The 24,246-nt window shown below is 36.4% G+C and overlaps 2 protein-coding genes across 3 annotated transcripts in view; one reads left to right on the top strand and one right to left on the bottom strand.

The window, feature by feature from the left end:
* The window catches only part of LOC133529106 (Fanconi anemia group J protein homolog), a 118,161-nt gene that overhangs the window by 28,793 nt on the left and 65,122 nt on the right, over nucleotides 1–24,246 (bottom strand). For both annotated transcript variants that reach the window (XM_061866729.1, XM_061866728.1), the window contains exon 4: nucleotides 2,420–2,512. In XM_061866729.1, coding sequence (XP_061722713.1) covers nucleotides 2,420–2,512 — 93 coding nt within the window. The remainder of the gene's footprint in view (nucleotides 1–2,419; nucleotides 2,513–24,246) is intronic.
* On the top strand, nucleotides 1,112–14,084 carry LOC133529123 (fatty acid-binding protein homolog 6-like). Its single transcript, XM_061866759.1, has 5 exons — nucleotides 1,112–3,604; nucleotides 8,894–9,902; nucleotides 10,714–10,883; nucleotides 11,152–11,262; nucleotides 12,390–14,084. The coding sequence occupies exons 2-5, from the start codon at nucleotides 9,830–9,832 to the stop codon at nucleotides 12,456–12,458; spliced, it is 423 nt and encodes a 140-aa protein (XP_061722743.1). The 5' UTR covers nucleotides 1,112–3,604; nucleotides 8,894–9,829; the 3' UTR covers nucleotides 12,459–14,084.

The raw sequence follows: 24,246 nt of genomic DNA on the forward strand, positions 1-24,246 counted from the left end.
AAGAAATAGGTTTACAGGTTTTTTCATTTATTTATTTTCTCATTTTCCTCCATAGATCAATTTTTTCCACTACTAAAAAATTGTTTTGGAATGATCAATTTAAGCTCTTTCAAATGATACCCCACTTGACCTAGTCACTAGACTTTGAAATTTTTCCCCCTCTTCATATTGGGCATTTCACATAGTTATTAAAAATTAATTAACAAAATAATACTTTCAATGTGTCTGGGTTAGCGGCTGTGCCAATGTCAGCGGATGTCACAAAGGGAGTTATAGAGAAGGTAAATGGAAGCACAGAGAGAATGGGAGGAAGAGACTGGTTGCAGACAGTCGAAGATGATGATTAATTAATGAGACCACAGGAGAACCAGGTATCTTTTGAAACTAGGTAAGAGCAGTCTGAGACTACTGACGGGTATAATTACTGGTCACAACACTCTCAAAAGACATTATTATTACTGGAGTTTGTGGGCCTTTGAGTGCCACGTCGACCAGGCAGTGATCTATTGTGACAGCCCTTTAAAGTTACTAAGTTACTAATGCCCGTTGAATCCAGGAAATTCCAGATTCTTTGGGCCGTAATGTTCTGTACCTCATAGGGTTGCAATACGTGCCGCCCTAAGTGGGTACTTCTTTTTGACATTAGTGGTCCACAGGAACAGAGAATGTGCATTGCAGTCTCCTCTGACTCCTGACAGAACCTGCATGTCGCATCTTGTTTCTTTCCAATTTGAAACATGTGTTTGTTCAACTTACGAGTACAATGTCCAGTCAATAGACATCTTAAGATAATGAAAATCAGTAGAGACTTCTCCTGTCCACACTGTGGTCAGGAGGAGACTAGCCTACACTTACTAGCGGATTGTATTATGTATGCGGCACCGCGATATAATACATTCGGTAGAGACACACTGAAAGAAAGCGAACTAGAGGATATCGAACTCAAAGATGTCCTTCTGTTCTGCAGGAAAGCAAGAAATGCCGCCGGGACAGTAACCTGCAGCTCCAACTTCAGGGAAATGGGCTGAATGAACGCGACAAGTGATCGACAGCCCGCCTGTTTCCGGCCGGGCGTCCCTACACTACATCTACATCTGGGTTAGTGTTGTTCATAACTATTCCTTTCAAATCGAAAGCTTAAGTGGTTCTCGAGATATTTAGCGTTGTGACAGACGGACGGACGGACAGAGTCGCACCATAAGGGTTCCTTTTTTAGGTACCTTTTTGGTACGAAACCCTAAAAACTTACTACCTTTAGCTATAAAACCTAAACAACAGACACTACGCCATCAGATACCTATATCTAAGCGGCCGAGGTGCTCAAAAATATATGAACACGCACTGTAGCGCTTTGACAATAAAAGCGTGTTCAGATATTTGTGAGCACCTTGTCCGCCCCGATATAATTGATGGCAACTGTACCTGTCCTATGTATTTATTTAAAGCTTACTTTACTGATGACTTTTCTCCCCACTTGCTTGCAAATAAGCAAAATCACTCCCCCCTATTCAACTAAATATGTACACAATTATGCACCTTACGGCGGTGAGATAAGTATTAATATAGTGTAATTTTTATGGCTAAACCGAGACCCATATTTCCATTGCTTGTGCGATTCGGTTGATAGACATTCTTGGCTGAAACGTCATAACCTTAAGATAGTAAACGACCTATTCATTTAAATACGTATCTAATAGGCGAATGAACTTATCCTACTTCGCTTAGTGTTGTTAAGGCCGAGATTTTTTTTTTAATTATAGGCCTCCACTCAGTTTTTTACAAGCTTTTGTTTAACTTGCCCTATGTGTATGTTCGTTTGTTAGTTAGTAGTGTGGGTCAAATCTTGGAAGCTAAATTTGACCCAGTTTCCTGTTTCCGATTGAGCTGAAATTTTGCATACATATGTAAGTAGGGTGACAATACAATATTATGGTACCATCCAGGTGATCTGATGACGGAGACAGGAGGTGGCCAACTCTGTGATGAATCAAAGCAACCTAACTGTGTTTGGTTTTTTTTAATTGTCTCGATGAGTATTAGTTGCCTATGTAAGAAATGTACAGTCAGCGATCAAAGCTTGTACCAAAAAAGAAATTTTTGCCAAAAACTTATTTTTTAGTTCTATCTACATTTGCTTTCGCTTCGTCTCGCTTGTACTACGCAAGCGTCCAGAATAACCCCCCTTGTAATGAAAGGGGAACGGAGTCGACAAGTGGCCGGGGGACGTAATCTCTCGAGTGCGTCATTGTCATCGTTCCAGACGCCATGTTTAATGATTTGGTGAAAAATTGCGAACGCTGGGGTATTGGGATAAGCCTGCGGTTGGTATAAGATATGATATTGATATCAGTGGGGAAGGGTCGAAATACTCTTACGAAGGCCGGAGCAAATTTTTTTGGCTGGTATTTTTGTTCTGCACCTTCAAATGTGTCTGGGGAGAGAGGTTCCATGCGCTTGACTCCGGAGCTGGAGGGGTCCAGGTCGCACGGCTTGTCGTAGATGCTCTTCTCACCTGGAGACAATATATTAGAAATGATTAAATAGCGTTATTCGCATCTAAAAAGCAAAAATCGTAAGATACTCGTAAGAAGACACCATTGATTGATATCTAAAATAATGATCGATGCACAAGCGTAATTGTATTGATTCAATTTAGGATGTATTGATCCGTAATCGTGATTTTAGCGATGCTGTAATGCGATAGTAGAGATGCAGAACTGTGTTTGACGTGTGCGAGCGTATGTACATGACCGGCCGCTCATGACGAACGACCGGTCTGGCCTAGTCGGTAGTGAGTGTAGTGACCCTGCATGAAGCCGATAGTTCTAGGTTCGAATCCTGGTAAAGAAATTTATTTGTATGATGAGCACAGATGTTTGTTCTTGAGTCATGGGTGTTTTCTGTATTTTAGTATTTGTGTCAAGTATTTGTACAACACAAGCTTTCTTTGGGGCTTAGGTAGTCATAGTCAATTTGTGTAAGGTTGGCTTATATATTTATTTATAACCAGTGACAGCTTTGTGACTGTATCGCGATCTTTCGGCGACGGAATTTCTGCATAATGTAATTGTTTTTTGATTTCGTGGGTTTGCATATAGCACACAAATAAAAACAAAAAAAAAGTAAAAAGTAAAGTAAGTGTAAAGTTTTTATTTTTTACTTTGTATGTTATTAACACATATATGGGTGGTTGTATAAATAAATAAAATTGAATTGAAATGCCTGAAAAAAAAACCAGAACTATTTTTATGTATTTATACCAAACCTACCATAACTGTCAAGAAAATAATATCCAAAATCAGACTGATAAAATATCATCGCCTGATAAACTGGGCCTCAATTCAGCAGCAAACATTTCCATTCATATCTAATCTGTTTATCAGTGCACCCGCTCTCACTGAACTTCAACTAAGAGCGGCACGACTTGATAAACGTACGGAATATGAATTGAAATTAAAAAGAAGTCTTTTATTGTGGCAAAAAAAATATAGTACATACAGAGCAACGGATAAGCAAAAAAGCACAACAGGGTGTAAGTCCAATAGGGTTGTTGAAATTAGTGAAATGGTTGTTGTACCTACAATAAGGGACTGTTATTCCAAAGGTTAGGTCAAAGAATCAGCAGCTGATTTTGCTAGGTCCCTTTTAATTATTCTATATTTAATTATATTTCATGTAATATTAAGCCATTTTGATGTGAATTAAATAGTTTTAGTGTTAATTTTAATGTATACATAATAAGTGAAGTGCTTTAGTGACGTTTACAAGTGTCTTGTAATATCTTAAATTTGTAGCCGTTGTAGGTTATAAATTTAAATTTGTGTTCGTCTCGGTATATTTTCTATGTTTTTATCGCTATTTATTACCAATTTTGTTTGTATTACAGCGTAGTAAATCATTGTACAGAGTCAGAACACAGTGTAGGCATAGTGAAACGTCACTATTTCATGTAAGTACGCTCGTAATATCGCTTAGCTTGAGTAAGCAATTCCCTGGTTTGTTTTGGGTCTATCCTACTATAAAATACATTTATAATGCTAACTCGCAGAGCAGCTGCAGCGGTTCGCCAGCAGGAGGCTGACAAACTCCAAATTACCTTGCTGGAATTAAAAAAATCCAAGGAATTGTGTGCTCAACTGCTTAGTGAAAGAGAGGATAGTGAAAAGGAACTATTATTATCACTTAATAGTATAGAGAAGTTAAAGAAGGAACTATGTTCTTTAGAAAATGTTTACAATGATGTAAATTCAGAGCGGGCCCGGCTCCAGGAGACGGTTGACAAGTTTACTGAGTGTAGTGCAGCATATGAACAGGCCTTGACAGACATCAACTCATTAGAGAGAGCACTGCACGACGCCCACGAGCAAATCTACGAGCTACAGGAGGCCCAAAATATTGCTGCAGCGGCACACACTCAAAACTTATTCGAGGAACTGGTCCGGCCCGACTCACAGTTGGTTGCCGCTCCAATTGAAAACCCTGTTGTTAGTATAGATTTAATCAATGAATCCACCACACCAAGACTAGTAAATTGCAGCGGAAACAAACTCAAAAAATATATTAAATTAAATAGAATGATTAAAAAAAACCAGAGATTATCAAAAATGAATAAATTGTTTTTTAAGAAATTGAGATTTTGTAAAATTAATGTTAATTTAGTGGATAAGTTAGACTTGTATTCTGTTCAATTAGAACATAGTAAACTACAGTATGAAACTGACACACAGATTTTAAAATCAAAAGTTCAGAGTTTGGAGGATTCTATACAATCCCTAGAAACAATAAATGAGAGTTCGAAAAAGGTGATTAATGAATATTCTTTAGCCATGGATGATTTAATATCCCAGATTAAGCACAATTCAGAGCGGTTTGAGTCGCTGACCAATGCCCAGTCATGTGCATGTAAGCAAGCGACTGGACATTTGTTGACCAGTGTACTCGATCCAAGCCTGTGTGACAGTTTACCACAACAGCAAATAAATGATAATAGCTCCTTCCACACTCCACAACAAAGCACACCTAAACCTAATATTATTATGTATTGTGATGAAATTGGGAGCAATATGAGCTCATTTTTAAACTATCACCTAAAGGGACTTAGTACAATCAGCAATTGTCTGCCTCACAGTAGCTTTGAAAATATCTTAAAACAAATTTTAAATGACAGTAATATTAATTCTAAGACAACACTGCTAATTCTTATGGGTAATAGGGGAAATGTGAACAAAAATAATTTACTTAAATACTTTGAACAGTTAAATTCACTTGCAGTGCATGAAATTATTATTTTCACATTCCCCTATTGTGAGCAAATGTCAGAGGCAGAAAATAACATTAGACATAAGTTGAATATATCTCTATATAATCTTTGTACATATAGTAGTAAGTTTATCATAATTGACACTAACAAATTTGTTAGTAAATACCATATGCCTATGGTGTTTTTGACTAAAGGTAAGTGTTACCTTTCAAATTATTACAAGAGACAAATAGCTTTATCGCTATCCTATTTACTTGACATTTCTGCCAAGAATTTGGCAGACAACTCTGCTCCTATTGAGCAGCCCAGTGTGAGCTTGGAATTGGTTCCAGTCATAACCAATGATTTAAACTAGCTGTTAAGACAAAAGATTCTGTCTCTGGCAATTTAGTTTTAAATAAATATAATGAAAAATACTGTAAACATGGAAAGTATATCCACCTGGTGCATCAAAACATTCAATGTATTAGAGGAAAAGATTTACAGATTGAACTTTTTATGAACGATTTTTATGTTGATATTTTATGTATTACTGAACATTGGTTAACAAATAATGAATTAATGCCTCAATTTAATAATCATCAGGTGGGAAGTTCGTTCACCAGAATTAGTTCCATACATGGTGGGTCGTTAATTATATTAAATAATCAGTTAAAATTTAAGGAACGTAAGGATATTGTATCCATGTCTGTTGAACGGACTATAGAACTAAGTGCAGTAGAATTGGAGCAATTTATTGTTGTCTGTGTGTATAGGCCGCCATTAAGTAATTTTGAAATATTTGAAAGTGTAATGGATTCTGTGCTACTTAAAATATCATCTTCTAGTAAGAAATTATTTATATGCGGCGACTTTAATGTAAATATTTTGGAAAATTCAACAATGTCTTGTAGATTGTTGAATCTATTCAAATCTGGTAATCTCAACCACATGTTTATGGAGCCTACTAGAGTGACTGCTACTAGTGCAACCTGTATAGATAATATTTTCACTGATATTGTTCCTATTACTAAAAAAGTTATCAGTAATTTAGAATCAGACCACTTAGGTCAATTAATGGTATTTGAGACATTAAGGAAAAATACTTTGAGAAAACAAATAACTTTTGTACCAGTAACCTCGGACCGCGTAGAAAGAATGAAGCAAAGTCTAGTTCAGGCGCTACCCTTTTTGTCTTCCGATATGGGTCCAAATAGTATGTATAATTCATTCTTTCACACTTTTATGGATCATTATAATGCGATATTTACTTCAAAATCGGTCGTAGTTAGTGGTGCATCAGTTTTTAGTGAGTGGGCTACTGCGGACTTACATCAACGAAGACGTGCACTGTATGCCTTGTATGAGGAACGGCGGTTTAACACGAGTGATGAATTTAAAGAACATGTCAAGCAATATTCGAAAAAGTTTAAAATAGATTGTCATATAGCTAAGCGAAATTATCTAAGTCAAAGAATAAAAAATAGTACCAACATTATTAAAGCAACCTGGAAAGTAATCAATGTGGAGACTGGTCGCTCGAAACACAGAGTGAATGATTTTAAACTAAATATTGATAACAAAATTATAGATTCCAATTTAGAAGTAGCTACAGAATTTGAAATTTTTTTCACTGACGTACCAGTTTTCACAACTAAGGATTTAAATTCATCACCCTCATCTGCTGTTACTCTATTAAAAGATAACGCTCCAGAGTGTTGTGGAGATTTTCATTTTGAACGTGTTTGTACCTCCGATGTAGTAAAGGCGTTTAATTCGGTTAATGTCAAAAAAACGAATGACCTCTGGGGAGTCTCTGTCCATGCTGTCAAATCCTTAGTAGAAATTATAGCGCCTGACTTAGTAATTATATTTAACAACAGTGTTGATTGCGGCGAGTTTCCTGATTTAATGAAACATAGTAAAATAACTCCTTTATTTAAATCGGGTAGCAACTCTGACCCCACTAACTTTAGACCGATATCTGTGCTACCAACGTTCAGTAAGATTTTTGAAAAAATAATTCTTTCTCAATTAGTACGACATTTTAACGTCAATAATTTAATGCATAATAAGCAGTTTGGTTTTACACGGGGTCGCTCGACAACCGATGCTGGTGTCGAGCTAATTAAGCATATCTTCGATGCCTGGGAGGAGTCACGAGATGCTATAGGTATCTTCTGTGATTTGTCTAAGGCCTTCGACTGCGTTTGTCATGAAACATTAATCAGGAAACTACACTATTATGGAGTTAGAGGAGCGGCACTGGATTTACTTAAGTCCTACTTAAATGGTAGAATACAAAGGGTCGATGTGAATGGACAGCGATCACCGGGGTCATTGGTCTCTATGGGTGTACCACAGGGGTCAATATTGGGACCTTTCCTGTTCCTTATCTACATAAATGACTTGCCATTCCTTGTAAAGACCCACCATGATATAGTATTGTTTGCAGACGACACTTCACTTATTTTCAAAGTCAAACGACAGCAACAAGCTTACAATGATGTAAACGATGCTATTTCTAAAGTAGTAAATTGGTTCAATGTTAATAATTTATTGTTAAATGAGAATAAGACTAAATGTATTAAGTTTGTCACTAGTAATGTAAGGCATGTACAAACAAGTGTCATTGTGAAGGATGAGGAATTGGAATTAGTTGATAGTACAGTTTTTCTTGGTATAACTTTAGATTCTAAACTCCAGTGGGGTCCCCATATTGCTACTCTTTCGAATAGACTGAGTTCTGCAGCTTTTGCAGTAAGCAAAATCCGTCAGTTAACTGATGTCAAAACAGCTCGATTAGTATATTTTAGTTACTTCCATAGCATTATGTCATATGGTATTTTACTGTGGGGTGGTGCTTCAGAGATAAATACCATTTTTGTTCTGCAGAAGAGGGCTATTCGAGCAATATATAAAATGAACCATAGAGACTCACTGAGAGATAAATTTAAGGAAATTGACATCATGACAGTGCACTGTCAATACATTTATGAGAATATTCTGTATGTGCATAAAAATATTGCCGATTTTAAGAAAAATTGTGACATTCATAATATTAATACTAGAAATAAACATAAGCTCGCCGTGCCCTTCACTCGGCTCCATAAAATTAAAAAATCATTCATGTGTAATTGTGTGAGATTTTATAATAAACTTCCAAACCATATTACTGAGTTACCAATTAATAAATTTAAGAATCATGTAAAGCGTAAACTTATTTCTAAAGCTTATTATACCACACAAGACTACATGAATGATAAAACAACGTGGGATTAATTGTGATTCGAAATGATTAATTATTTATTATATTTGAATAATGATGATGAAATGGATATTCCAATGCATGTATTTCCTTTGTTGTTTTTATTATATTTGTTTGACATTTAGAATTTATTCTAGAAACAATCTAGACTAGTATTTTTTATACATTTTTTTTTTGTATGACTGTATTTTGTGAAAGTTTTAGTATTCAATTTGATCTATGAATTATATTCATTAGTATTATATATGGAATAATATTTACAACATCAATAAATTGCTCTGATAATTAGATTAAGATAATTATATGTAATACTGTCTTACTATTCATAAGTGCTTGTTGCTAGGCCTACATGAATAAAGTATATTTGAATTGAATTGAATTGAAAGGCCCATTTAGATGGTGAGAGTTTTTCGCCACGACCATACGTTTATCGTACCATTGACACGAACTATAGCTATGGTTGATATACAACAAACTGCATCAAAATATTATTAATTTTGGCGTTGAAACTCTAGGTCCATGGGGTCTCAACGCGCACAAGTTTTTTGCAGAAATCGCGAAACGTCTGGTTGACGTAACTGGTGATCGAAGAGCTAGCGCCTTCCTCGGACAACGTATCAGTATTGCGATACAAGGAGGAAATGCCGCCAGCATTCTTGGTAAATGCCTCAAGGGCCTATTTTAGATTTAAGCTACTATAGTCATCCTCTGTATATATCCATCATGTACATTGTTATTTTAAATAAAGTAATTGTTAATAATGTTAATATCCAGTTAGGAAATGAGGACTACGTTTGTATGAAAAGGCGGTTTTAGGGCGGTCGTGGCCTACCCTCTCAAGCTATCTTAGAAAACGATATTCTGCATTAACTGAAGAGACAAACTTTCAAGTAACATGTATCAGGTCTGGTACCAGTTTTCCTTGCTAGAAATTGTACAAATAAATTAGACCGAGTAGAAGTTTTGCATGGCTGGCATGGTCGGCCTAAGAGGATGGCTGGACGCATTTCTCAGCAACAGCAACAAATGGATGCTGCAGTTCATCGGGACGATTGGAAGACTAGGGGGGAGGCCTTTGCCCAGCAGTGGGACACTTTATAGGCTCGTTAAAAAAAAGAAGTTTTGAATCTAAAACCGCGAACGCCGTTTTACGATAACGCGTTATTGTTGAGATGCCGAGGTCACAGTAACTGATTCGCTTTAATGCTCGACTCAGTAAAAAATTGAGAAGTACACGGTCTGATAACGATAAGATGTGATCATGACAATGACAGTTCAAATCACCCAAGTGTTGTGAACGAACGTGATAGAAAGTGTGGAAAATGGACGAGTTTTTGGGGAAGAAATACGCTTTGAAAAAGTCGGACAACTTTGAAGAATATCTTGTATTTATTGGTAAGTGAAGTTATGGTTTTCAAAAATATAAACATAAGCTAACACATAAATATAAAGACCTTTCTAATCTGACGTAAACATTGAATCTTTATCAAATAAATTAAAAAAAACAATCATACCTCTGAAAATTATGTAAAAAGTGTTTAAAATTAGGATAATAACAATAGATTTTTAAAGATTTCTTTGTAATGCTTGTTTAAATAGACTGTAATAAACAAAAATTGGCCTAGAGCGGACTAAAAGGATGACGATGATCAGTGCAAATATATGTATTAATAAATTATATGTAATTAAATCTTTAATCTAAATTCGTATATGATGAAAAAAACAATTACAGAAATTTATTTTAGTGCCATCTATAATCTGTCGCCTGTACTACAACGATAAATATTAGTGACAGATCAATGCTTGCTTTTAGTACAGATAGATCCTGTTAGGTGGCAGTAAAATCACCAATGGAATTAATAAGTACAAAAAAAAGCGGCCAAGTGCGAGTCGGACTCGTGCACGAAGGGTTTCGTACCATTGTCTAAAAATAACTTTTTTTGTATGGGAGCTCCCTTAAATATTTATTTTATTCTGTTTTTAGTATTTGTTGTTATAGCGGCAACAGAAATACATAATTTGTAGAAATTTCAACTGGCTAACTATTACGGCTCATGGTCATGAGATACAGTCTGGTGACTGACAGACGGACGGACGGACGGACGGACGGAAGGACGGACGGACGGAGTCTCAATAATAAGGTCCCGTTTGACCCTTTGGGTACGGAACCCTAAAAAGGTCAACATGTCATGTTGTATAATTTCAGGTAAAAACTATTTCCAAAGAAAAGCAGCCCTTTCCCTGAGCCAAGAGAACTGGTTGACTAAGGACGAAACCGGAGCGTACACATTCCACTTCCACTCTCCTTTTGCTAGCGCTTCCACAACATTTATATCAGGGAAAGAAGTAGAGGAGACCAGGCCTGATGGTGTTAAGGTACGCTAAGGTATACTACTCTGGTTTACACGGCGTGATACTTTATGACTTAGTTTATTCGTTTATAGAAATAGAGAACATATAATTTTTATTAATCATATATCTAATAAAACTTACAGGCCCTATCGAGTATTATTTATTAAATGTCATTCCAATATGATCCTGATCTGTAAGTGTCAAAAGTGACGTTTTTGGATTCGGCTTTCAGTTATTCTCAGATCTCATCAATCTCAAAATCAAACCAAACGTTTAAAAACATTGGTTACAGGTGAAGGCATTAATAACAATAGAAGACAACAAAATGATCCACATACAGACGGAGGAAAACGGAAGAATCTCAAAACACGAACGTGTGTTTTCTCCAGACTCAATGACAGTGGTAAATCATATTATATAAACAGGTTATAAAGCAAGAGAAGTACAGAGTTAAGCCGCGTATCCACTAGAGGCAGCCTCGGGTCGAGCGGCTGCCTCGCTCCCAGGCCATGCAAGTGGAGATGCTGCCTCAACCTGAGGCACGCCGCAACAGGAGGCAAATTCGTCGCCGCCAGCCGAGCCAAATGTTGTCGGTTTTTTGCCGTGCTCAAAGGAGCCCCATTCCGCGTCGTGCATTTGACAGAGACGGGCTCGCATTCTGCTTGCCGTAACGTGGCTCAAGCCTATGCCTCAGAGCGAGCAGCCTCAAACTGAGGCTGTTTGCTTCAAGTCGAGGCTGCTCTAATGGATACGCGGCTTTAGGTATATCGACATTTAGTCACCCCATCCTCAAAAAAAATGTTAGAATAATTTTAAATAACGCTTCTCTGCTAATCTTTTTACGCTCAGACGCTCACATTTGGATCCGGATCTGAGGGATTAACCATATGTTTTTTTTTGCAATCCGGAACTGGATCCGGACCTGATGGATTTACCATATAATTTGTATCCGGATTGTAAGCCCCTAATACGTCGTACATTTCAAAATTGGTTACCAGCTTTATCAAAATATTATTATAATACTCGTATAGGGTTATCCCTACAATTTCGATGTTGATATGTTAACCATAGTCTGCCGCGTACAGGCGGGATTCGACCAGTGTGCATGTGCGGCACTATGCGGGATTTAGAATAAAACCAAGAGAATAAGGATGCCTTTCGACCAGAGATGTGCTATGCTTGCTATACTATATTTTCATACATTTGAAATGCAGTTCCAGCTACTGCTACGTTTCAAATTTCAAATGTATAAAAACATACTCGTAGCATAGCACAGCATAGCACATCTCTGGTCGAACGGCACCCTAAGGGTCGCTGGTACCACACCGCCTGTCACCGAAGACAGTTTGTTGGCAGACCGTTAAAGTTATTTCATAGTTCTTTTCTTGGCAGCGTAGCACGCTTATCAGAAATATGAAAACTTGGATTATGAATGCATATAGAATGCCACTATCGATTTGATAAAGATACAACTGAGAAAAGGTTTGTTTTGAACAAAAGATACGATAATGTCTTATTATTATATTTCAGATAACCACATTCACAACTGTGTATGGTGCCGAGAAAACAGCAACAAGACACTATGTTTTAGTCGAATGATATTTGTAAATACATATGTTATTCAAGGCTCGCATATCGGTTCAATTTTCAAACAGTTATCATATATTTGACGTAAGTCTTCATTTTGGTGTAGGTTTAATAAAATATATTTTAAATCCGGTTTATGTTGATACTGGTAATAAAAAAATCAACCCAAACAGGGTACTAAGCTATGTATTAAGTATTTTGTCGAATTAACCAGTAACGACCCGATTCGAACTTTGTTATACATATGTCAAATATTAGGTCTAGATTAGATAAAAGTCAATTTTGATACTGAGATATCCGATCCGTATCGTATCTTGACCTAATATTTGATGTATCTTAAAGTTCGAATCGGGTCGTAAATGTAGGTTGCAATAAAATAACGCGTTTTCAAAAAAGTTCAGAGTATAAACGTAAATAACCGGTATGAATATTTTAATACGGTTAAAGATAATATTTTAGTGATAAATAGTTTAACTACATGTACATTTACTCAATTCATGAAATCATTTAATGAATTCTCTGTACTGTAAAGTTTTAGAATAAGTAGTGACAAGTACAGTGTAGTTGTATCCCATCCTATACCCGTTTACGAGCGACGTTTATAAACCAAATGACACATAACGGCTGTAACAGTTTTGATGAAAATTCCTTAGGTAAAAAAACGATCCAGATAATTCACATTTGTTATAATTGGTTGTCCCTATTTTTACGACCACGTCGATTTTATACAGGTCACATGTACGAGTATCTTAAGTGTCAAGCGAATGCGAATGTCCGAATGCGAATACGAATGTTAGGGAATATGTAGTTATTATTATCATTCCTAATTAGAAAAAAATCTGTTGGTACATAAAACATACGTTACCTTAGAACGGGATGTTATAAAGTGTTGAAAAATGCTGTCTACTGGTCAAAATGCATGACTTGAAAACTGCGCGCACTGCCCATACGCGAATCGACGACACATTCGCATTTAGCAAAACATTCGGTTCATTTGATTTGAATATTCGTATATACGAATACGAATATTCGTGACATGGGAGTGTTGAGGTCGAGATAAGTTGACGAGGAAGTATTTGTAGAATGATCGCTAGTTGGTATTAAGACTGACATTAAATATTGAACACTTGAAGTTTTATTAAGTTGCAGTGCAACTTTTATATAACATTTATCGGTACTCAATCTTTTACTTTATTTTATATTTAAGTCTGGCAGTATTCACAAGTAATTAGTTACAAAGTTTTTTTTTCATATATTGTACTTGTACTTATTTATCATGATTAAAAAAAAAGATTATTATTGAGGAAACACTATTGATCCTTTGTTACTTTTATGAAGAAAATTGTTACGTCATGTTGCGTAAAGATGTGCTATACTTGTAGCGCTACGCCGTAGCTATAACCTGTAATACTCCGCATGTAGAAAAAATACTTCGTAGAGGTATATGAAATATTTGCCGCGCCCAACAGGGTACATAATAATGTGATCAATAATTATATTTGTATTTCACCACACAGGTGAACCATTATGTGCAATAAAATGATTGAATATTGAGTATTGAAATATGCATATTATTCTCAATAGATGTCGCTGGAATTCATAAATTATAGTATTGTATTTAATAAAATTGGCCAAAAAGGTATTTCAATTATTCAAACAATGCAATGTAATGTATTAACAATGTTTTCCTTTTTCAAAACAACCCAGCCACAAGCTCTACCCTTCTCAATTTCCTATGCCCATTAACTATTAGATTACACTATAAATTACACGAAAGCCCACTATTAAATCGTTCCCATAATCAAATTTCGGCCTAATCCCGTATCGACTTTCACTTTACATGGCTCAGCAAACCAGAACGTTCTCCAGGGCACTTTCCAAAACACGATTCCCTATTCCATTAGACCCTCCCGAAGTTATCTCGCGTTATTTACATCGCCTGACCGTATCGTCTTATGTACCCCCTATGTGTATCACCCTCTGTTCGGTACATAAGTAAGCCACTTTAAACCTTATATCGTTGTTTTAAGGTTTATTTTGGTGGGTGAGATGTGGGGTGGCGACGGGTTGGGTAGCGGTGTCGTCGCCATGGCAACGCGGCGCCCGGACAGCGGATCGCGACGCCCGCAGTGTCGGCCGCCGCGCCCGCACCCCGCCGCGCAAGTGACACGCGCTGCAAAAAAGCACAACCACCCTGTATGTGGGGTGGCAATGATATCGAAATTTTGTAGGATTTTATAACAATGTTAGAAGCTTTACGAGGCATGAACTCTGGAAATAGAACGTAAGTAATTCAAGGTTTTTGCGGTCAAACTGTTGTAGCAAAACCTGGGAATTGCACAGATTTTCTGTATAAATCGAGTTTCAATCGTCGTAGGTGTATTCATTTAAGGAATGTTACTAAAACGTTGTCAAGAGCGTGACCGCTAATGTTCTGTTTTTAAATGCTCAACTCGTAAATCATTTCAGCTTAAAATTCCATCTGCCTTAGTTGTTTTCCAAACACTTAAGATAATTTCTAATATCATAGTCTAAGCTGATAATGTGACTAAAATCAGTACCTACTGTTCATAAAATGTAAAAAAAAAGATTAGGGTGCAATTTTTGTCTTTTTCTCTGGTTATTTGCTAAATGCCCCTTTCGTAATTCCTTTAATTTTTATCTATTCCCATTCGCAAAATTTCTCACTTTAATGATCCGGTCCCTTAAACTTGCAGTACTTCCTCACCATAGTGCTTGTTTTTCTGGAAGCTAGTTTAGTATGTATGAAATAAAATAATCGATTCGTTTCTGGGTCATTCCACGGGTGGGACATTTTTATTCCTTTTTTACTTATAGGTACTTTGATTTATTTCTCCCTGGCACCTACAATATTTGTATTAAATATTATACAATCGTAAACCAAATAATCATTTTATACTTCACCATTGAAAAAAAGTAATAAAATGGTTTTTTTATTATTAGAAATGGATGGTATTAGAAGTACGAAGGGTGGGACAAAAAAAAACAACAAAAGGACATCATCAAAAACTTCGCAAATTGTAACAAACTATGCAATTTTATTAAACAACTTTTTTATATATATATATATAACAGGGGTCGCCAAATGTCCGGACCGCCGACCCATTTTGTGCGGACCGCGAGAACACAGCAACTTTTGCACTACAGAGTACGTAATTTAAAATAAAAATGTATCCCCCGCATTATCTTTGTTGACGTCAATTTGAAAACGGCCGGGCGAAGTCACTAGCTAAGATAGTCCAGATAGTCCGCAACAGAAAATGTAATTTTTCTCATTGATATGTAAAAAAATACCTTTGTTATTTCTGTAATTACATTTGTTTAATAAATATTTTTTCTATAAAATGTTGTGCGGACCGCGATGGTCATTTCATTTCTTAAAACAGACCCCGAGCGAAACTAATTGGTGACCCCTGATATATAAAATATATATAATAAATGTTCTGAGATTGTATGAATTAAGCACTTGTATAATTCATGCAATGAAACTTGAGCAATTTTCATAAATTACTTGATTGAATTGAGAGATGTCGTATACATTTTTGAGATGTTTTCGTAACACACCTTGTTACCGTAGAAATAAAGACGTGTTCTGATTCCATATTTGGACATTAGGCCAACTCTATCTGTTTGTTGCTGACTGCACGAGTGGAGTTATTTGGACTTAGAATTGTGAGCTATCCTAGTGTCCAAGCCGTCATGGTGACCCTACCGCCCGCCCCCGGGGTCGGATCGATGGCGGGAGGAGCTCGCACCTTTTGTTTAGGACCCCAGCCCCCCTTCATTACCCGTGCCCGTGTTTGCAAACGGTTTAGGCGCCTAAATGTAGGAAATGTCACGGTTTCACTTTTTATTATTTACCTCCGCCCGTCGAGTGCTTTCAGAGAGTTTTAGATGCAGTCTTTTGAGGAAATGTTTGAGTGTGTCTTAGAAGTTGCGACGTGAATGGGTTCTGGAGAGGTTTTTTTATGCCAATATTTACCGTTAGAAAGTTTACCTTGATATTGATAATTCTTAGAACTGAAATTCCAATAAAAAATTATACCTATCTAACATATACTTACAGCGTAAACAATTAAACATACACACAGCATACAGCGTAAATGAAAAGAACTATTATTCAGCTAATGGCATAGTATTTAGGCGTACAAATGTAGGAAGTGTCGCTGTTTTTTTTACCTCCGCTATATAACCAGTAGAGTACTTTTGAGTTTTAGATGCATTAATTTGAGAAAATGAGTATGCCTAAGATGTTGCGACGTAAATGTGTTTTCAAGAGGTTTTTCATGCAAACAGAGCCCCTAGTGTAAAATTCGATAGCGAAACGTGACGTACGCGTTTGCGTTAAGTCTCATTTTGTATGCGATTTAGAAACAGCGCGCCAAACGGGACGTTTTGGAAACTCAAAATCCCATACAAAATGAGACTTAACGCAAACGCGTACGTCACGTTTCGTTATCGAATAAATTTACACTAGGGGTACTGAGCTATGCCGTTACGCGGAAACCTTTATTAAACTAATAAAATACCTTCTTACGGTATAAAGACTATCTTTACTTCATTTAGGCAATATTTGGCATTAGGTAACGTTAGTAGGTGGGTAGGTGTTCAATCACACAACGTGCCTCTTATGGAGAGGCCGAAGGATTAGGTTCCGTAGGGTCAAATACCGAAAACAACTGCAAGAGGCACGTCTTTAGTGATCAAACACGGAACATTGGTTCAAGTGTCTTGATGCAAAGGCCGAAAGTCAAGCTACGGGCCTACGCCCGAAGGCCCAGAGCGTCCGATAAGTCCATGCTTTTTGTAACTTTAACAAAAATCTTAATTGCGAAGTGCTTGTTGAGCTCGGGTTTCAGTTTCCACATATAAGTAGACATTGTGCATTTGAGCACTTTTGTGAGTAGGTAAGGTACGATAATTATATGGATTTTTTTTGGTCAATTTGGCTTTTCGATTTTATTCTTAACGGCTTCGCAGCGAAGCCATCCACATTCAGTTTAACCCATTACCAGGCTAAGGGATATATATTTCCCACATGGGGCTCTTCAAACATGTGTTCTATTTTCGATGAGTAAGACTAGGGTTAAGCTAATATGTAGTATTGTAATATCGGGCCAAATTCATCTTGGCCGTACATTATGCCTCAGATTACAGTACCATGCTGCCATTTTACCTATATACCAAAAAAAAGAAAAAAATCTAATTTCTGAATGTGATCAACCTTCTACGCCTACATTTTCAACCGTGTTAGCTAATGACGAGAATACCTGGGGACCTACGGCGAAAACCGAAATTCGCAAATTGCGGGGATCTTTCTCTTTTACTCTCACTAAGACGTAATTCGAGTGACAGAGAAAAATGCCCGCAATTGACGAACTTAGATTTTCGCGGTTATAGCCCTGATCTAATTTTAAAATACACGCGCCAACTTGTTTAAAAAAGTAGCCAGACCATTTAACAATGGCGGGAGATATTTTTGCCGCGGCAGCCTAATAAGGTTTCCCGGGAAATGGAGAGCGGGAAAACGAGGGAAAGTGAATTAAAACAGGCCATTTAATTTGTAATAGCAGGTGACTCCTAGTGTTCCTTTAAAGTATGGATATATTAAACAAGATAAATAAACTTGCTTTTTATTTTCACATTACATAAAGTATAGATACATTAACACATTGAGTACCTTTCCTCTACAAAGCGGGAAAACGCTGGGATCGGCTACGAGCGTAGCGTTACGAAAACGTTCGTAGTGAATGTGTTAAAAAAACAATTTTCTAATTAATCTAATGTGAATCGGTGTACGGTGGCACATTACGGTGACCGAAGAGCTGGCGGCTTCCTCGCACGACGTATCAGCATTGCTATACAACGAGGAAATGCCGCCAGCATCCATGGTACTCATACAATGCCTCAAGGGCCTATGTTAGATTTAAGCTAGCTATAGTAACACCACTGTATATATCCATTATGTATATTGTTATTGTAAATAACATTTGTTCAATAGTGTGGATCCCTTTTGGGTAAAAGCCTCTTCACACTCTCTCCATTTATCTCTATCTTGGGCTGTTTTAATTCAATAGATGTCTGCTACTGAGATTGTCTTCTAAAAACAATATTTTTTCATCACACTTGCTCGATCTCATTTCATGCAGGTGTGCTGAACGACAAATGCCTATTTTGTTCCCGCGGGAGTTATGGATTGTGAAAAAAAAGCCGTAACTCCCTAGGGAGTTATAGCTTTTTTTAATTATGTCACTTATTCATACAAACCAAGTATCATAAATGAGTTTTACTTTAAAAATACTTGCGTTTATAATTTAATATTTTTGTTTATGTTTAAAATTATTTAATTAGATTATTTTAACAGTCGTTTAAAAAAAATTCACATAATTTTCAATCGTGGCTGAATGCCGAATAGGTCTGTGCCTTCGATGCCTCACCTGCCAAGAAATTACAAAATGGCGGACGAATGTTTGATATGTCACCGTATTTCAGAATTATTTCACTTAAAATTTAGTTTTTCCTTCGCATGTGTGATGAAAAACATTGTGTGTAACTCCGGAGTAAGAGTATTGCAAACTCGAGTCTTTAATTCCCTCCAGCCTGCGGCTGTTGGCAATTACCACCCTCGTATCCAAAATTTCACTTACCCCCCCGACCCTATCGGCGGCTTTTTCCCACCATTTTGGATATAATGCATCCAAGCCCCCCCCCCATCTCCTTTTCGGTCTGCTTGCACCCCGTCCCGCACCGTCTATGGTGTTCCGTGGGTCCCACTCAGTAACCAAAAACAAAAACTAAACACACACTCAGTAAAAATAAAAATTATTAATTCTCAGACTTTTCATACTCAATTTTTGTAATTTATTCTATCCATCTCTTTTTTTGTTTGCAATTGCGCTTTCTCCCTGCTGTATTGTAGTTTCTAGTGTCCGTCTTTTGTCTTTGTACCTAGTTATATCTGAAAGCTTTGTAAGCATGGATACCTGTAATAATTCGTCTGCTTGTCCTAAAAAAAGGAATAACAGCGTTAAAATTAACGTGTTTTGTCTAAAATGCCAAGAAACACAGATATTAATTGTGCGACTGCCCCAAAAAACAGAGTAGTAGGCAGCACGTTCATGTACGGTCGCGGAAATTGATTCTTTAGCAACTTGCGGTTCAAGTAAATTTGGCTGTACATACTTATGGTAAGAGCTGTCCATTGTAACGTGACACGTTAACTGCTAAAGAATCAATTTCCTCGACTGTACATGAAGTTACTTGTTATCTATTTATAAAAAAAATAGGTCATACAGGGCGCTCTGCCGTATTCGATTAATTCTTCAGTTAAAAAAAGTTATATGAAGCAAAAAAATCTTTAAATGAAAATTAAACTTATCATTATCAAACGCTCTGATTAAATAAAATAATAACTTGTAGGGGAGAGTGGGGTAATCACGGACATTGGCTCTCGCTCGCTCTGATGTATTGGTGCGTTAGTGAGGGAATGCGATCGAGTTCACGCAGTTGCTCGCGTAAATGTCAAATGCTCACTCGTGAGTACCTAGCCGTTGGACCAATATGTCTTATAAGATACCTGCGGCGGTATCATGGTTCCATTTTTTATCACTTGTCACTATGCCTGTCATGTTCTAGCAAGTATGTAAGCGCGAAAGTGACGGGCATAGCGACAAGTGATAAAAATGGAACCATGCTGCCACCGCTGATGTACATATAAGATTGGGCACTATTGTGGATCTAGTAAGATGTTTTTGGTTAAGATATATTTCCTGGGAAATGTGATCTTAGTGATCCGTCTGCAACTCTTGAGTTTTTTTTATTAGAAAGTTACAATTTCCGAGTCGGGTCGAGTGGAGAAAACGAGGGGAGGCCTTTGCCCAGCAGTGGGACAATAAAGTAAGCTAACAAAAAAAAAAGTTAAAATTGTTTCAAAATTGTTTTGTTTTGTTGTTAGGCCGCATGTTGTTTACCTCTATCTTCATGTATTTTATGTGTTTCCATGTACATTTTTTCAGAGGTTGTGTAATAAAGAGGATTTGTATTGTATTGTATTGTATTAGGTAAGACGGTAGAAATCGAGTTCTACGGATAAATATACTATCTAATATATTATACCTAGTTTACATCTAAATTAAATTGGCATATACTGCGATTATGAATTCACTCAGCCGAGCCGTCGGCAACAAAATATCCGAACTTAATTCTTATTTAATCAAAATAACGCAGCGAGGTTGACACAATCTAGTGTAGTGTAAACATTTAAGCGAACGTTTTGGGCTTTATTAAGTCGGTAGTTTAAAATTTAATGCATGTAAAGCGGCATTCTGATTTAAAAAATCTTGTTATGTAGCCATAAATAAGCGTGAATGAGATCTACTGAGAGTATAAACAAAAGAAAAAGAAAAACTGAATTTAAAATTTGGATTGCTTCAGAATTTGACAGATAGTATATAAGTAGAACTCGGCATCAAAATGGCGTATCAAACATTGCGTTAAAAATATCTAAAATTTTCTGATTGCTTAGCAAAAAATATACCTATGTGTTTATACCTATATAGAATAACTAAATGCTTGCACAAACCTGAACGCGAACTGTCTAGATATATCTTTATTTGGAAAAATAATCGAGGGTGACTGATAGTTAGGTCATGTCATATTGAAAGTTTAGGTAATATATTATATACCTAATCCCGAAAACTGTAGTAGATAATTATGTAAAAATTTCTTTTATAATTCCCTTTCGTAAACTCGTATATATTAAGGTAAAAATTTTCGTTACAATAGGAAGTACACGGCCCATTTTTCCTTAGAACCTTTTTCTATGAAAATTTGGGCCCTCAGTGATTTTGTATGGCGTTTGTGGGGTATATCTGTTTAGATTCATGTTTTCTGATGTATGACGTACATGAAGGTTTTTGAACTGAAAACTTCTTTAGCGGCGCTGTGCACTTTTTGTGATGAGGGAAAAATGTTAAACTCGCGACAGCTCACGTGACCGACAGATTCGTCAGATTAAACATTCGTAAGACGGACACGTGACCTGATGATCGAAAAACTCTATGATGGTTGTAGTAATGATGATGGTGTAAGAGTCGTAGAAATTATGGGTGGAAGTTGATTTTTCTGAGAGATACTTTTAAATAATTTTCAGTTCTAAAATGTTAATTTTTAATGTAATTTAAATTGTCATGTTTGTGTACGATAGCGCAATAAATGAATAATGTATTTTACTACATAAATGATAGTACTTTTATACTGATAATTAAAGCAATTCGTGCAAAATTATTCCCTAACCATTCCGAAATATCAAAAATGCACAACGTTAATATTCAAGTTTTCACTTCTGCCGGCACTCCCGGAGTGCAACCCGTTGTTTTTTACTTGACTCATTAGGATACTAAGGTATCCTTTTTTTTTGTCAAGTAAAAAACAACGGGTCTGAATCTGCTAATATGCGACTTTATTGTAAATTATTATTATTATAATTAAGCATACAGCTGCGATTTTAGTCAGAAAGTCGCTGCCGAAAGACTTTATTTTCGATTATCATCCGTAAGATTTATACGAAAACAACTAAATTTATAAAACTTAACACAAACCGTCGCTTGAGAACTGGGCTTCATTTTAAGATAATATTTGAAGTCTGGTATAAACGTGTTGTCGACTGAGGGAACATTGAAAGTCGTAAGTAAGGGTGTCAGAAATTGTGTAAAATTGAACCCTATCACTTTAAAATCAGGTAGGAAATATATTTCATGTGCCTTATGAAGGCTTACAATTTCCATATTGTCAGCATTCCTAAAATACACATCATACCCATATAAATTGTATCTCAAAAAATGCCACTATATTGAGGGCAATTGCCAATCTTTGCGTTTGCGAATTTGTAGCTTTCGTTAACACTTCAAAACTCGACGTGTACAGGTACACGGGGACTTGCGAGTATTAAAAAGTAAAATGCCGCCGGTAAGGAAGTAGCAAAAACAAAATGAGCATCGCGGATCGATCGCAGTTGACGCTACGGGTGTCGGGCTCCGCCCACTATTCGCACGAGAAGTGACGATTGGCCGAGCGGCGACACGCACACATGCACAGCCGCGGCGGTTTGAAAATATGGGGGACTTTCAGGATTCTAAATATGCTTGGATCGAACGTTATTTGTACTTAGGTATATCAAATGTCTAAAACGTACAGAAATTTAAATGAACAATTCTGATTTTGTAATGTTTCCGATACTTATTTAATTCATTACGTGACTACGGAATGACGGGTATTCGTGGTTTATAAGGGACATATAAAATACATACAGAAAACGTATGGAAATTTTAACGAATTACCCGCATACAAGTAAAAACTTGAGGCTAAAAAGCGTGTTGGTGATTAGTAAACTTGGAAAACTAACAGGATTCTAAATAAGCTTGTATCGACTCTTATACTTGAGTATTCAAGGTGCTCTCGAAGAACCCGAAAGATTTTAACCACGCATTTCTGAGGCCAAAATAAGGAAAAAAATATGAGTTTAGGTCAATTGAAAACGAAAGGAACATTTTTTGAATGTATTTGTACATAAATATTAGATCATTACCTATGAAATTGGCGTTTTGTATGGAGAACTTTAACGAAATTCGATTTTTCATACAATAAATTCTGCGGATTATTATTTGATGGCATTTTCAAACCAAACAAATTTTTGCCAGTAATCTGAGACATTTTTAAGACACATTTTCTATTTCATTTTTTTTTTAATCTGTCCCGTCAGAAAAATATAAATCATTTAAATACTCAAGCCGGCAGCACATGAAAAGAGCTGTTTTCAGGGCGGTATTCTGAATACATAAAATTAGCAAATACAATTATTTGCACATGTAAAATCGTTGTTATGTAGCGCACTAATGAAATTAAAAAAATACTTCGAAGTTACTATTAAAATAAATAAACTATGACATGACTAATACTTATGAAACAAAAAGTAAATGTTATAGTTGTTAACCTAGTTGTTGCAAAGTGTTACTTGAGACTTTTTGATATCTGTCATATTTAGAATCGGCCCCATAGTGACAACATTGCCATCAAAAAGGTGTCTTTAAATATGATCAGGAAAATGTTAAAATATATCCGAAAGATTTTGTCCTCGTGAACACGTTGTAGATATGACTGACTTTAGAAACTTGATTAAAAAATCTTGATGTTTTTTGATGTTAGATAATATTCTCTCTGATCTAGTGAATTTTTGACAACGTCCGAACCCAATAAATAAAGACGAGCAAAAATGGGCATTAGTGGATGGTTCACTAGACTTAACAAAACTGTGGATTTTAAAAATATAAAAAAAATATATAAAATGAAATAAGTGAAGTAGGTAAATTATTAAATACATAATGGGTGTTATATACTCGTCTCTTATTTACAGATTTTGAAATGAAAAAATCTTTATTTTCAGGCAACTTCAGGCAGGTGTAAAAGTTGAATGAAAATATAGTATAGGTATTAGTTTGTTTTGGCGCACGGAAAAAAGGAAACATGACCGGAATAACAGTTACGGCACACTTAAGGAATGTGATCCGCAGGATAGTTTAAAAACAAGAATATACCGAACCAGATCAGATGCGTATACAGCCCGGTTTCGCCGATACTTTTTGGACATGGTCGCATATAATTCCATATACTCGTATTTTAATCCACCGTGGCGTGTGCAGGTGTGTGCAGAGTGCGCACGTTCACCAAGAGTGTTGGTGACTATCTGCATTCGCGTCTGCTTTATAAAATTCTATTATAGGTA

The sequence above is a fragment of the Cydia pomonella genome, chromosome 20, assembly GCF_033807575.1.
Source record: "Cydia pomonella isolate Wapato2018A chromosome 20, ilCydPomo1, whole genome shotgun sequence".
NCBI lineage: Eukaryota > Metazoa > Arthropoda > Insecta > Lepidoptera > Tortricidae > Cydia > Cydia pomonella.